General features: G+C 37.5%; 1 protein-coding gene across 1 annotated transcript in view; it reads left to right on the top strand.

The window, feature by feature from the left end:
* The window catches only part of SYNE2 (spectrin repeat containing nuclear envelope protein 2), a 247,724-nt gene that overhangs the window by 216,492 nt on the left and 18,580 nt on the right, over positions 1–12,652 (top strand). Inside the window, exons 99-103 of the mRNA XM_087727378.1 lie at positions 3,837–3,999; positions 6,356–6,543; positions 8,221–8,371; positions 8,570–8,752; positions 11,186–11,326. Coding sequence (XP_087583504.1) covers positions 3,837–3,999; positions 6,356–6,543; positions 8,221–8,371; positions 8,570–8,752; positions 11,186–11,326 — 826 coding nt within the window. The remainder of the gene's footprint in view (positions 1–3,836; positions 4,000–6,355; positions 6,544–8,220; positions 8,372–8,569; positions 8,753–11,185; positions 11,327–12,652) is intronic.

The raw sequence follows: 12,652 nt of genomic DNA, 5'->3' as shown, positions 1-12,652 counted from the left end.
ATTGCAGTGGTAAGTCAAGGCATCACATGACTGGATTTGAAATTACAAACCTTTTAATGATGGTCATTAAGCAAACAAGGCATTTGTTAATCCATTGTCCCCAATTGCCAAAAACTGGAAGTAAACACTGTCCGACCCACACCCCAAAAATGTTGCAAATCATGGTCACCTGAATGCAGGATGCTGCAAATGGCCATAAAAGGGAGCTGGTTGCCAAGTACCCAAAATATGATCATGTGAATAGGTTGTAAGTAGCTCTGGGTAGGTTCATTGTAACTTCAAATGATAGTTAAGCAACCATAAGTAACTCTTATTATCAGCACTGCGGTATCATCTATACAGTAACGTATATGATTGCTTTCCAAAGTAGCATAATTCTCTTTCATCAGAGGCTATTTGGAGAAAGGGAAATACTTCCTTTCATATTTACAAAGTAGCATTTACTGTAATTAGCAGTTTACCTGGTTCCCTTCGACAACTAAGTAACATCTGTAGCTGTACATTATCTATCAATAGAGACCTTCAGATCATCTCAGGGATACTAACAAAAGTACCTTTTTGGTGGGGACATCCGGATTCCATTGTTTCCTACATCCCTCTTTCTCAGAAGTGGGTTGCAAATCGTGGTGCTCCTGGTTCGCTCATGCTTGCTCATTTGCTTGCGCATGTGCAGAAGCATCTGGGCGGGTAGGCGGAGCCTCCTGCCGCCGCCGCTACTGGTTTGCCAGTATCCGGGCCAAACCTGGAGCACCTCTGCTCTTCCTGTGCCTTGAGAAGTCCATTTGCACCTATATTATACTATTTTCAATGCAGAGCTGAGTAAAAACCACTTTTCTTTCATCTTAATTTCAATATCCTCATCAATCTTAAAATCTCATTTTGTGTAAAATTATTTACACAATTATTGTACTTGTAATAATGTTGTTTTTCTTCAGTTGTGTTTCTTTTGATTTTATGCAGTTGCTGGTTTTGTTTCCTATGATTCTCATCTTCTCTTTTACCACTTGTAATGTTTTTAAATGTTTTCTTGTACAGCATCCAGACAACGCTTCAAGTAAAATAAATAAATAAACTTAATGTCAAAATCTAATATGCTCCACCCTCATATTTGGTGTCTATGACAGGGAATGGAGCAATATACAGTATGATCATGTGACATTGTAGTCTAGGACCCATAAATTATGCTACATAATAGAGTGGGAAGGGAAGGAGTGTAGCAGATGTTTGCCATTTGAGTAACATTTTCACACTGAGCATTATGGTCCTGCAAGCAAATCACCAGAAAGTAAAAAATGGAATTATTTTTTTTCTCAAGAGAAATAGCTGGTTTCTTTTCTTTCTTTTTTATTTTTTGCACTTTAGCTTTTTCAAGCCAGAGTCTGGTTTGAATCTGGTATTGTTGACCGATACCAAATCAGAAAAAGAAAAATAGCATTTGTTTTCTAGCAGCATTGTTCATCATGGGTGTGTATATGGTCATGTATGTATCACACTCTCTCTAGTTAGGGCTCAAAGGAGGAAAAGAGGAAGGCCTGAGATGACTCCCCCCCCATCCCCCACCCCACTCCTCAACTCTTTTCTTTCCTTCTATGTGGGAGAGATGTTAAGGCAGTGATATTAAATAGGGCATCCAAGGAGGAGGGGTTTCCTTTTCCTCCAGTGCTCGGCTCAGTCAGATGCTGTCCCTGCAGCTTTGGACTGATAAGCTAAGGAATGCTTTTCCCTTATAAACAGTAAGTGCATTTCTGGTTGTCAAGGGTCTGGCGAGAATAAAATTGTACGGTGCGGTAGGAGCCTTGTCTGTGTGCTGCAGCAGTCTTGGGGGATGGGCCCAGCGCTTGTCAGAATGGATGGCGATGTGTGTGTGTGTGGTCCGTAGAGGGAGGATTGGACAAAAGGTGGGGGGGAGGAGGAGAATTGTAAAGCCAATAAGTAACATTCAGGGGCTTCTCCCTCTTTGTTGAAATCAACGCTTTGCTTTCCTCATCATTGTCGAAAGAGATTAGTACCTGCCCGTTATGAGTAAATGAATTGACAGCATGACAGGTCTGCATCCCCCCCCCCCACTCCCACCCGGCCACCCTGAGTGCTGGCTCTGTCCATGAAATCCGGCATGAGTTGAATCCATTTGCATAAAGGCTTGTAGTTGTATGTTGCTCATGATGACTCTGGGAAAACATGGGAAATCTTTCTCCTATTTGGAATATTTATTTATTTCATTTTTTTAAAAATCCTGCCATATACTAGTTTGGCCTTCATCAGATTGGCATCAGATGCTTTGTAATGTTCCCTTGATCTTGTTTTGTATTTTCTCCAATAGCATCACTGGGAAAAAAATGACTTAGGACCCTTTTTGACACTTATGACCTCTGCAGCATCCCCATGGTCATGTGATATACAACCAGATGCTTAACAATCAGTTCATATTTATGAGCATTGCTGTGTCCCAGGGTCATGTGATCACATTTTGCAATCTTCTGATAAGTAAAGTAAATGGGGAAGCCAGATTCACTTAACAATGTGTTACCAACTTAACAATTTCAGTGAGTCACTTAACAAATGTGGCAAGAAAAGTCATAAAATGGGGCAAAACTCAGTTAACTGCAGTGGCATAGTGGTTAGAGTGCAGTACTGCAGGCTACTTCTGCTGACTGCCGGCTGCCTGCAATTTGGCAGTAGAAATCTCACCAGGCTCAAGGTTGACTCAGCCTTCTATCCTTCCGAGGTGGGTAAAATGAGGACCCAAATTGTTGGGGAAAATATACTGACTCTGTAAACTGCTTACGGAGGGCTGTAAAAGCACTGTAAAGCAGAATATAAGTCTAAGTGCTATTGCTAGTGCTATTAACAAATTTCTCACTTAGCAACATAAATGTTGGACTCAATTGTGGTCGTAAGTCGAGGACTATCTATACTCTCTAATTGCTCAGGAGACTTTATCAAATTCAAGTAACATATCAACCCCACTATTCAGAAGGATATTTAGATTGAAATATAAGCATGCATTTTTCCTTGACTGTTAAAACCATATCATTAAAATAAAAAGGTTTTAAAAGCAAAATTCATTCTGTCATGAGCATTCAAGTTGCCTGGTAGAAGTTTTTTGTTTCTCTGGCATTCTCTGTATCTGTCCAGAACCTTCTCAAAAAAATTCCCAATCACTTGGAACAGATTTTGAAAGATACATATAACTGATATAGGGGAGGAAAATAATATTGGAAATATCACTTTTAACAGGTTTAGGGAAATTGGTAAAGTTGCAGAAAAGAACAAGATGATGATCGGGAGACTAATAGGTTGCTCCAACAGCTTAATTATTTAGGGATATCAAGATATGTGATCAGTATCCAGGATCCTATTTCACCCTAGAATTTTCCTGCAAATTGAAGAGTTTTCATCTCACATTGGAGGCAAAGTGGCTGTTTCTGTTAGATGTAAGACAGTACTTCTGAGATAAACACTTCCATGCTAGTGACAGATGATTTAGAAATCAATATATTTGTACAAAATAACTGGTTTTGAACCATATAGGTTGAACCAATCTTTGCTCTAAAAGAGTGTCAGCAGTCAAGTAGTAATTTGATTGTATGGTTACATCTCCCAACCTGATTGGATTGAATTTAAGCTTTCTCCAAATGTTGGTTGGGACGACTGGAGTAATACTCCAAAATAGCTTGAAGGTAGCAGCTTAGGGTAGGTTGCGGCTTTGAATACAAAGTTTGATGTCTATGAAGTTTAATTAAATGAAAAGTGACATGCCACAACTATGCACATATATACAGACACCCTTTCTTACATGCTTCATGCTTTTCTTGATTATCCTTTCCTCATTTCAGAGTGAAGAAGTTGAAAGATACCTTTGCTTTCATACAACAGCTGGACAAAAACATGAGTCATCTTCATACATGGCTGGCACGCATTGAATTTGAGCTTTCTAAACCTATTGTTTATGACATCTGTGATGATCAAGAAATACAGAGGAGACTCGCAGAGCAGCAGGTAGGGTTGAAAAAAAGTAGAACTGAAAGAGTTGGGCCAATGTTTAACTCAATGAGCGTTCCTGAGATCATTCCTTTCTTTATATTTCAATGTTAGATATTCCTCTTCCCAAGTCTTTGGTATTGTTTTTATTATTTGAATTTCATGCATCATCTTCAATAATGGTTCTACTCAATTTTCTTCTACATTGTTATACTATAGAGCAGGGCTGTCAAACTCCTGGGCCATGGGCCGGATGTGTCATGTGTTCGCCATGCCCATGCCCGGTTTAGTGAAGGGGGCGAAGTCCCGATACATCACATGATGCCGCTGTGATGACATGAGTTTGACATCCCTGCTAGAGTGTCATCAGCTCACCTGGGCCTGGTGCTTTATTCATTTTTTATTTCTTGTTTAATCTCTAAAATTGTTATTAATTTCCATAAGATTTCTCTATATTCTTATGTAAAATTTTAGGCTTTGAATTTTAAATATATATTTCTAAGTTTCCTTCATCAATTATTTTTTAATCTAGAATGCAATTCCTTAAATTTTTTGGCACATTCCTTTTTTTTATTCTTGTATAAACTGTAATAATTTTTCTTTCTCTGTTGTTCCAAACATCCTTCTTTCTCTTTTCTAATTTGATAACCCCGTTTCCCCAACTTGTTTGCATTTACAACATAATTTAGTTGGGCATAATTTATATTCTGCTGAAGTTCTACCATTTCCAATAAATCTAACTTTTTATTTAACTTTCTTAATACTTGTCAGTCTGGACTGGTTTTACAAAGCTTTACTAATTCCTTTATTTTCTCTTCAAATTGTGATTTCCATCTATTATGAAAGATTGCATTTTCCAGCTGTGGTGGTCTTTGATTCATCTCTCCTGCCAAAATAATATTTCCAATTATTTATAGCTTCGTTAGCAGCTCAGATTGAGGCACTGGCTTTAGTTGTAGTGAAGTGATATATTTTAGCACCAGGAATTGCCTGCAGACTCAGTATACACCCCAATGTAGACACATACACCAAAATACGGAAACTCAGGAGGGATAGTCTCTATCAGTATATCTAACACAGAATACTAAAGTAGAATCACTAAATTTTAGACACAGTTTATTGAAGAACAAAGGCAGAACAAACAACTAGGAATGCTGCTGGTTTCATGAGCTGCTTGTAAACTTTAGAGGCATGTTTGTCTACTGTACCTAGCACAATGTTCAGTTTGAACATTCTATTAGTTTCATGTAGCAGATCTTTTCATGTAGTTCATAAAACCCATCACTTTACTTGGAATGCCTATTAATAATTTTAAAGTGTCCAAGATTTGCAGTTTTCATTGAATGCTTTAGGTGTCTGAATCATGAATTGCTGTGGTCAGTACCTACCTTGTCTCTATAATATATAGTCAGAAAGAGAGAAAAGGAGAATCCATTGAGAAGTTTTTTTGAACATTAAATGAAAGAAAACTTTGTAGGAATATTTATATTCATGCAATTTGCAGTTTTTTCAATGGATCTTGACCAGCAGAATACCTGGATACATTGTGTTGCATTGGCTATGCCCTCTGCAATTCTAATTTAATTGATAGAATAATGGCTTCAAAGGAAAACCTTACAATCTAGGATAGATGGAGTTCTTACTATGTGAATACAAGCAATTGCAAATCATTTATATATTGTTGTCAAGAAAATTTTATAGGTGGATACATGAATTTACCAAGTGTTCAAGGAGACTAGTTTTTTAAAGATATGCAGGTAAAGAGGATTGATAGTAACAGGTAATACTGAGACTATGAAACTTTTAAGGCATAGGAAGAATAACATTTCCAGAAAGAACTCAATATTTGAAAAAGAATGTCTCTGGTGTCCGTTCAAATAGATTATTTGTATATCAGTGCTTTTAACTACCAAAATGCAAAGGGGGAAGTGCAGTAGCAAAATTTCACTATTCATAGGATGATATAGTTTAATATTTAAATATGCTATGTTTTAATAGAAGTTAAAATTTGTTTAGCTAAAACCGTGAAGCTATGCGTCACAGTCAAGTTTTTTCAAGCTTATCAGTGGAGGAATTACATGTTTAAATGTTCCTCCATAATAATCCTCCCAAAATGTAACATTAAGGAGGAAACATAGAACGGTTGCCCCTATTGGGTTATATGTGAAGCTTCTTATTTGAAGAGTGTATGTACCAATTTGATTTATTACCAACAATCTGTTATATTTAATCACATGGCTAATATATAACAATCATTAGGAAGGTCTTTGGGGATATGGAATGTCTGATCTTTCATGTGACATATCAGTGGCTTCTTCTGTTGTGTTGTATGAAACTACTATAACTGGAGATGACCTTTTGCTCATGGTTGTAGGACCTGCAACGGGATATTGAACAGCACACAGCAGGTGTGGAATCTGTCTTCAATATATGTGAGATCTTACTGCATGATTCTGATGCCTGTGCCAATGAGACCGAATGTGATTCAATCCAGCAGACAACAAGGAGCTTAGAACGGCGGTGGAGAAACATCTGTGCCATGTCTATAGAGAGGCGGATGAAGTGAGCCATTATTACTCTTCTTTCTAAAAAACAAACCAACCCTAAAACATGTTAGGTTTTTAAACAATGTCTATAAAAAGCCCAAATAATCTATTCTTCAAAGAAAGAACAGATAAGTAATTTACTGTGTAGGAAATATTAGCTTAGTGCTACAGTTTATGTTCATTGGTCTCTGCTTCATTCTCCATATAAAAAGAAATAATGTGAAAATCTCTACTCCTAAACTAAAAACTACAACATCTAAGGAGATAGTAGAATACATTTATTGTCTGGGATGAGAGAATGTAAATGTCAATGGTTTATTCATTTCTTTGCTCCTACTTGTGGTAACTAAAGCTAGAATAAATTATTTAAAACATTTTAAAATGCCTACAGTTGATATTATTCCAAAATGACAAATTTAATATTAGATTAATTTACATACTTTACCTAGGCTACAAGGTACAGATTTTCCAGGCACAGAACATGTTGTTCTCATCCAGGCTTCCTTAAAAAGGAAGTCTGGATTTATTTACATGACTGTGAGTTCCTTTCATTCACAGTCAGCAAGGCTTTCAGCGGAATGTTTATCAACACGAACCTTATCTCATTTGGAGAGCTGCCAAATAACTAGTTTCCAAATGCAGGGCAAGGCAAAACTTGGCACAGAGTCTCTTATAGTCACAAACAGAAATTTTCATTCTTGAAACGACCGAATGAATCAATTGTTTCCTGCAAAAGCCCTCTTTTGTTTCCTATGGGAGGGGCCAATCACCTCCAAGGAGTGGCTTTACTCCTAAATCGACCCTGCTTTCTTAGTTATTCCTGTCTTTTGGCAGCTCTGCACATGTGCTCATTGGGAACAGGCTCCAGCTGTTTCTCTGCCTCACTGCTGTCTAACTCCCTCTTTGCCTCCAACGCAGAGCCCTCATCTGAGCTTTTCCTCAGCCTCCAGGATTGGCCCCTGTTCCTCCCCAACCTCCTCACTGTCCAGCTTTGCTGGCTGCCAGCGGGGCACAACACATGTACCATATTATATATTTGGTATATGCATTTTTCTGCCTTTGAAGTGTTGGTATATGTCTCTGAGAAAATGCCAGAATGCAAACCAAGAGATCATAGTTAAGACTGAATACTATGTATACCTGATTGTATATCAGTCTACAAACCTGACACTCCAAGTCTTGGGATTTGGGATTAAAAGAAGAAATAGTCAACTGAGTTATGAGCAAATAGAATGGAATTCATACATCTGCGTGCATTCTATAAAATGTGAAACAACTCTTTAAAATTATATTTTTGAATCATTTTAATTTAGTACTTCAAGTTAAGGTCACATATATCTTTTTCCATCCAGGAGGAAATACATTTTAGTTAAAATTTAGTTTGAATGTTTTTCGTTCAGAATATTTCTGAATGCTAATAGAATATATCCAGGTCAAGATATCCAAGTCTCTGAGCTTGATTGCTTGATGCCAATTTCGTAATATCAGCAATGCCAATGCTAGGAGCATTTCTGAATACACTTTTTTAGTTGAGTTGAGTATAGTTTATTGAATTGGATTTGGATTGGATTATGGGATTGGGTTGGCTTGGGTTCAGTTTAGATTGAAACATAAATGAATTTGGATGCAGGACATGTATGGCAGAAAGGATTCATATTTGCAAATAAACTGTTGCTGCCTGTTTCTGCAATAGGATTGAGGCAACGTGGCGACTATGGCAAAAGTTTTTGGAAGATTACTCTCGTTTTGAAGTTTGGCTGAAAACAGCAGAGAAAACTGCAGCTTATCCTAACTCTTCAGAGATTTTGTATGTAACGGCCAAGGAAGAGTTGAAAAAATTTGAAGTAAGAACTCCTTTTGTAGTTTTTCCGTCTTTGTGTACAGATGTAATTGGGTAAATTTACCAAATTGTGGATATCAAACATATCCTATATTTTAATTCTTCACTTTTCTTGGGTAGCAACTTTCCTTATTATTTTGAACGCATTAATTTTAAACCATTTGGAAAATATATATATATAAAATACATTATTTTTCCTCAGGCATTTCAGCGGCAAATTCATGAGCGATTAACCCAGCTAGAATTAATCAATAAGCAATATCGGCGGTTGGCCCGTGAGAATCGCACTGATTCAGCTAACAAGCTCAAGCAGATGGTTTATGAGGGTAATCACCGATGGGACAATCTTCAGAAACGTGTCACAGCAATTCTCAGGAGACTTAAGGTAGTTGCAAACAGGTTTGGAGACAAATGTCTCTGGAGATACTCAGTCATCCAGGTGATGGTTGTTCCAAAGGTGCTTTTTTCAAGAGGCAACTGGACTTCCTGCAAAACATCTTCAAAGGAAAACCAGAAAGTCCAGTTTCCTCTTGAAAAAAGCACCTTTGGGCTCAGAGACAAAGCAGTTATTAGAGGTCTAGATAATGTGTCCTTAAGGGAACAAGAGGTTGAATTCTGTAGTGCGGAATTGGCAACTTTAAGATACAACTCCCCGAATTGGATTTTAAAGCATCTTAAAGTTACCAAGGTTGAGAAACACTGCTGTTGTGGAACCATCACCTACACATTCTGACTTCCCAGGTGAAATTATTTCAGTTCTATACTTAGTCCAGGGGTGAGCAACCCACGGCTCTGGAGCCGCATGTGGCTCTTTCATCCCTCTGCTGTGGCTCCCTGTCACTCAAAGTTTGTGTCACAACCAGCAATGTGCGACTCCCACCAGGACGTGATTTCTTGAACTTTTCGACCCCCAATAGGCCAACCATGGATAAATCCAAGAAAAGAAAAGTTTCAGAAGAAAACAGAACCTTTAATTCAAATACATATGCCAGTTTTGTGGGCACTCAGGAAATAGTCAGGCACAGAAAGGGTTTTGTGGCTCCCAGTGTTTCCTTTTCTGTGGGAAATGGGACTAAATGGCTCTTGAGTGTTTAAGGTTGCTGACTCCTGACTCAAATTTGCAGAATTAGGGAATTGTAGTATCTGAGAGCAAATTAGTGTAGGGTTGTGGTTAATGTAGCAATACCACTACATAGTACTTTATAGCACTATCTGAGTGATTTACAACATCAGCATATTGCCCCCAACAATCGAGGTATTCATGGTATTGACCTTGAAGGGATGGAAAGTTGAGTCAAGCTTGAGCTGGTCAGAACTGAACTCCAGGCTGTGGGCAGAGTTAGCCTGCAATACGCATTCTAACCACAGTGCTATGAGATCTCTTATAATTTCTATGCAGGCATCATATATTAGAAAAAAATCAAAATGTCTTGGGTTCAAATCCATACTTTGCTATGGAGCTTGTTGAATTATTTTAGTCAGTTAATGTGCTGTGCTTGTTAAATAATGAAAAAGAAACCAGTTTCTACCAAACTTTGACAGTTATAAACTAAAGGTGGTAACCTGATCCCTTCCAAATGTTTTCGATGACATTAAGGACATTCTATAGTCCTTAATCATTGGCCTTGCTGATTGGGTCTGATGGGAACTGAAGTGCAAAATATTGGTTATGCAGTATGTTATCTAACTTTGTTAGATTATTATTATTGTTATTGTTAACTTATTTGAATGAAGCTAATGATGCTAATATTTCCAATGCTTATAGAGAAGTTAACATTTATGGGCATTTATAAGCTTTAATAAAAGACTTAGAAAGATTCATAGGCAATTGAATAATTCTGGGATTCAACAACTATAAACCAATCACAGAAGTGACTGCATCAATTTTCCAACCCTTCTAATGAGACCTTGTTTAATATACCTTAAACTAGACCAGGGGTGTCAAACTCATGTTGTCACATCGTTACATGATGTATCACAACTTTTTTTCCCTTTGCTGAACTGGGCATGGGTGTGGCCAGCTCATGATCCATCTGGCCCATGGGCAGCGATTTTGACAGCCCTGAACTAGAGAGGTTTTTTTTTTCTTATTATACTATTCTTTTAGCTCTTGTTTTATGTAGAGGCATTAGAGATTCACACTACAACCTCCTGCATGCACAAGCTTGGTTTCAGTCCAAAATTTAAATCAAGAGGAGAACTAAATGTGATTAGAATGTCAAACTATGAAGCGTGAGATTCAGCTTCAAATCCTTTTTTTAGTCATTAAATTCATTAGGCCAGCCATATGCAAGTATTCAAGCTTAACTGTCTTGTAGGATAGTTATGAGGCCCTAAACACTTTGGTAGGGAAGAAAGCTAAATCTAATCATTACATTTATATAACTGACTAACAACACTTGAGTGACCTTAATCAGAAAGATTACCAGATATGCTCTGTGAAATTTACAGCTTGAGATACAGGATAGAATGAGTGGATTTTTATTTTTACTTCATTGGTTCCTAATACCATAGCACAGTGATAGTGAAACTCTTCGGCACCAAGTGCCCAAACCGAAACGTGCACGTGCACATGCATGCACGCACACTGGAGCTCCAGTGCACATATGTACACCAGAAACCAGAAAAGCAACTGGTGATGGTGCATGTGCCCACAGAGAGGTCTCTGTGTGCCACCTCTGGCATGCGTGCCATAGGTTCGCCATCACGATCATAGCACATCAACACACTTTAAGATGTTAATAAATAGAAGATTTTTAAGGACACTGTGTCATGACAACTATTGCTTTGAGTATCTCTATTATTTTATTGCCTTTAGCACTTTACCAGTCAATGGGAGGAATTTATGGGAACAAAGGACAACATCATCCTGGTGTGGTTAACAGAAATGGATCTTCAGCTGACAAATGTGGAACATTTCTCAAAGAGTGATTTCGATGACAAAATGCGGCAGCTTAATGTAAATATTGACTTTTTTAAAAAAAAGTTTCATAACAGATATGGGGAGATGGGTTTCAGATGTCCAACTGATTATCTGAACCTGGTGCTTGTTTTTGGTACCTGTATATCTATTAAGTTCATTTAAATAAAGTCCCATAAATTTAGAGAACACTATTTAAACTCCCGTTTCTTGTCCCAGCTTCTGCCAACCTAGCAGTTCGAAAGCATGTAAAAATGCAGGTACAAAAATAGGGACCACCTTTGGTGGGAAGGTAAGAGCATTCTGTGCACCTTTGGCATTTAGTCATGCCAGCCACATAACCACAGAGATGTCTTCGAACAGTGCTGGCTCTTCAGCTTTGAAACAGAGTTGAGCACCACCCCCTAGAATTGGGAATGACTAGCACATATCTTTACCTTTATTTAAGCTGTTTGCTTTCTAAATAAAACAAATGTACATTTAGGATATCTGTAATAATAAGTTTGAGGTCTCTCTTATATCTAGAGTTGATCAATCCTTTCTCTCCGCTATTCTTGACCAGTCCAGCTTAATTCTTTCTTGGTTACTGGTTACTGTACCATATGAGACTAGGAAATCCATGTTTGATATTTGCAAGACCATTTTTGTATCACAGTTTTTTTAAAAAACCAGTTAGCTTCAATTGTATTACATCTATAGGGCAAATTTTCTTTGTCCAGCTGTTGTACCTACCATCAACAAAAATCCTAGGTAATTATAGCTTTCACCTTTGATTTTGGCATTCATGATGAAATACCATTGGCTTAAGAAATTAAATGACCTAGGCACTTCAATTTGTTTATTTGTATACTGCAGGTGATTCCCCCAATAATTTCACCCAATTGAAGGACATCGAAAGGGCTGAAAAGGAGAAATGATTTATTTTATTCAATTTAATTTGGCCGCCCGCTCCAGAAGATTCTGGGTGGTTACAAAATCCATATAAAGAGTAAAACAGTTAAAATCCACAAAAACAGGGAGGGTGGACTAAAACAACTAGAGCAAACAATACACAGAAACAATATGATAGGAGTTCAACCAATAGATTACACCAATATTAATCTCAATATAGGAACATAATACAAAAAACAAAGATTTTTTTAATATGTGCAACCCTTCATCAGCTGTAACTTCAATATAGATTTCATTGGAGAGATTCAATTGGAGATATACATATTTCTATGTGCACAAAGATCTATTTAAATTATTGGGGAAGGATATTTGTATAGAAATGTGTATAGGGACCCTACCAGAGTCAGAGGATATTCTGCTTTAGCATTTGGCCCATTGAACACAAACCAGAAATAGCTCATTGGAAGCAGCCCC

The sequence above is a fragment of the Thamnophis sirtalis genome, unplaced genomic scaffold, assembly GCF_051295495.1.
Source record: "Thamnophis sirtalis isolate CommonGarterSnake01/CBP01778 unplaced genomic scaffold, rThaSir2_p1.2 scaffold_1, whole genome shotgun sequence".
NCBI lineage: Eukaryota > Metazoa > Chordata > Lepidosauria > Squamata > Natricidae > Thamnophis > Thamnophis sirtalis.
The sequence above is the reverse complement of the archived record's forward strand: the minus strand, read 5'-3'. Positions and strand labels throughout refer to the sequence as shown.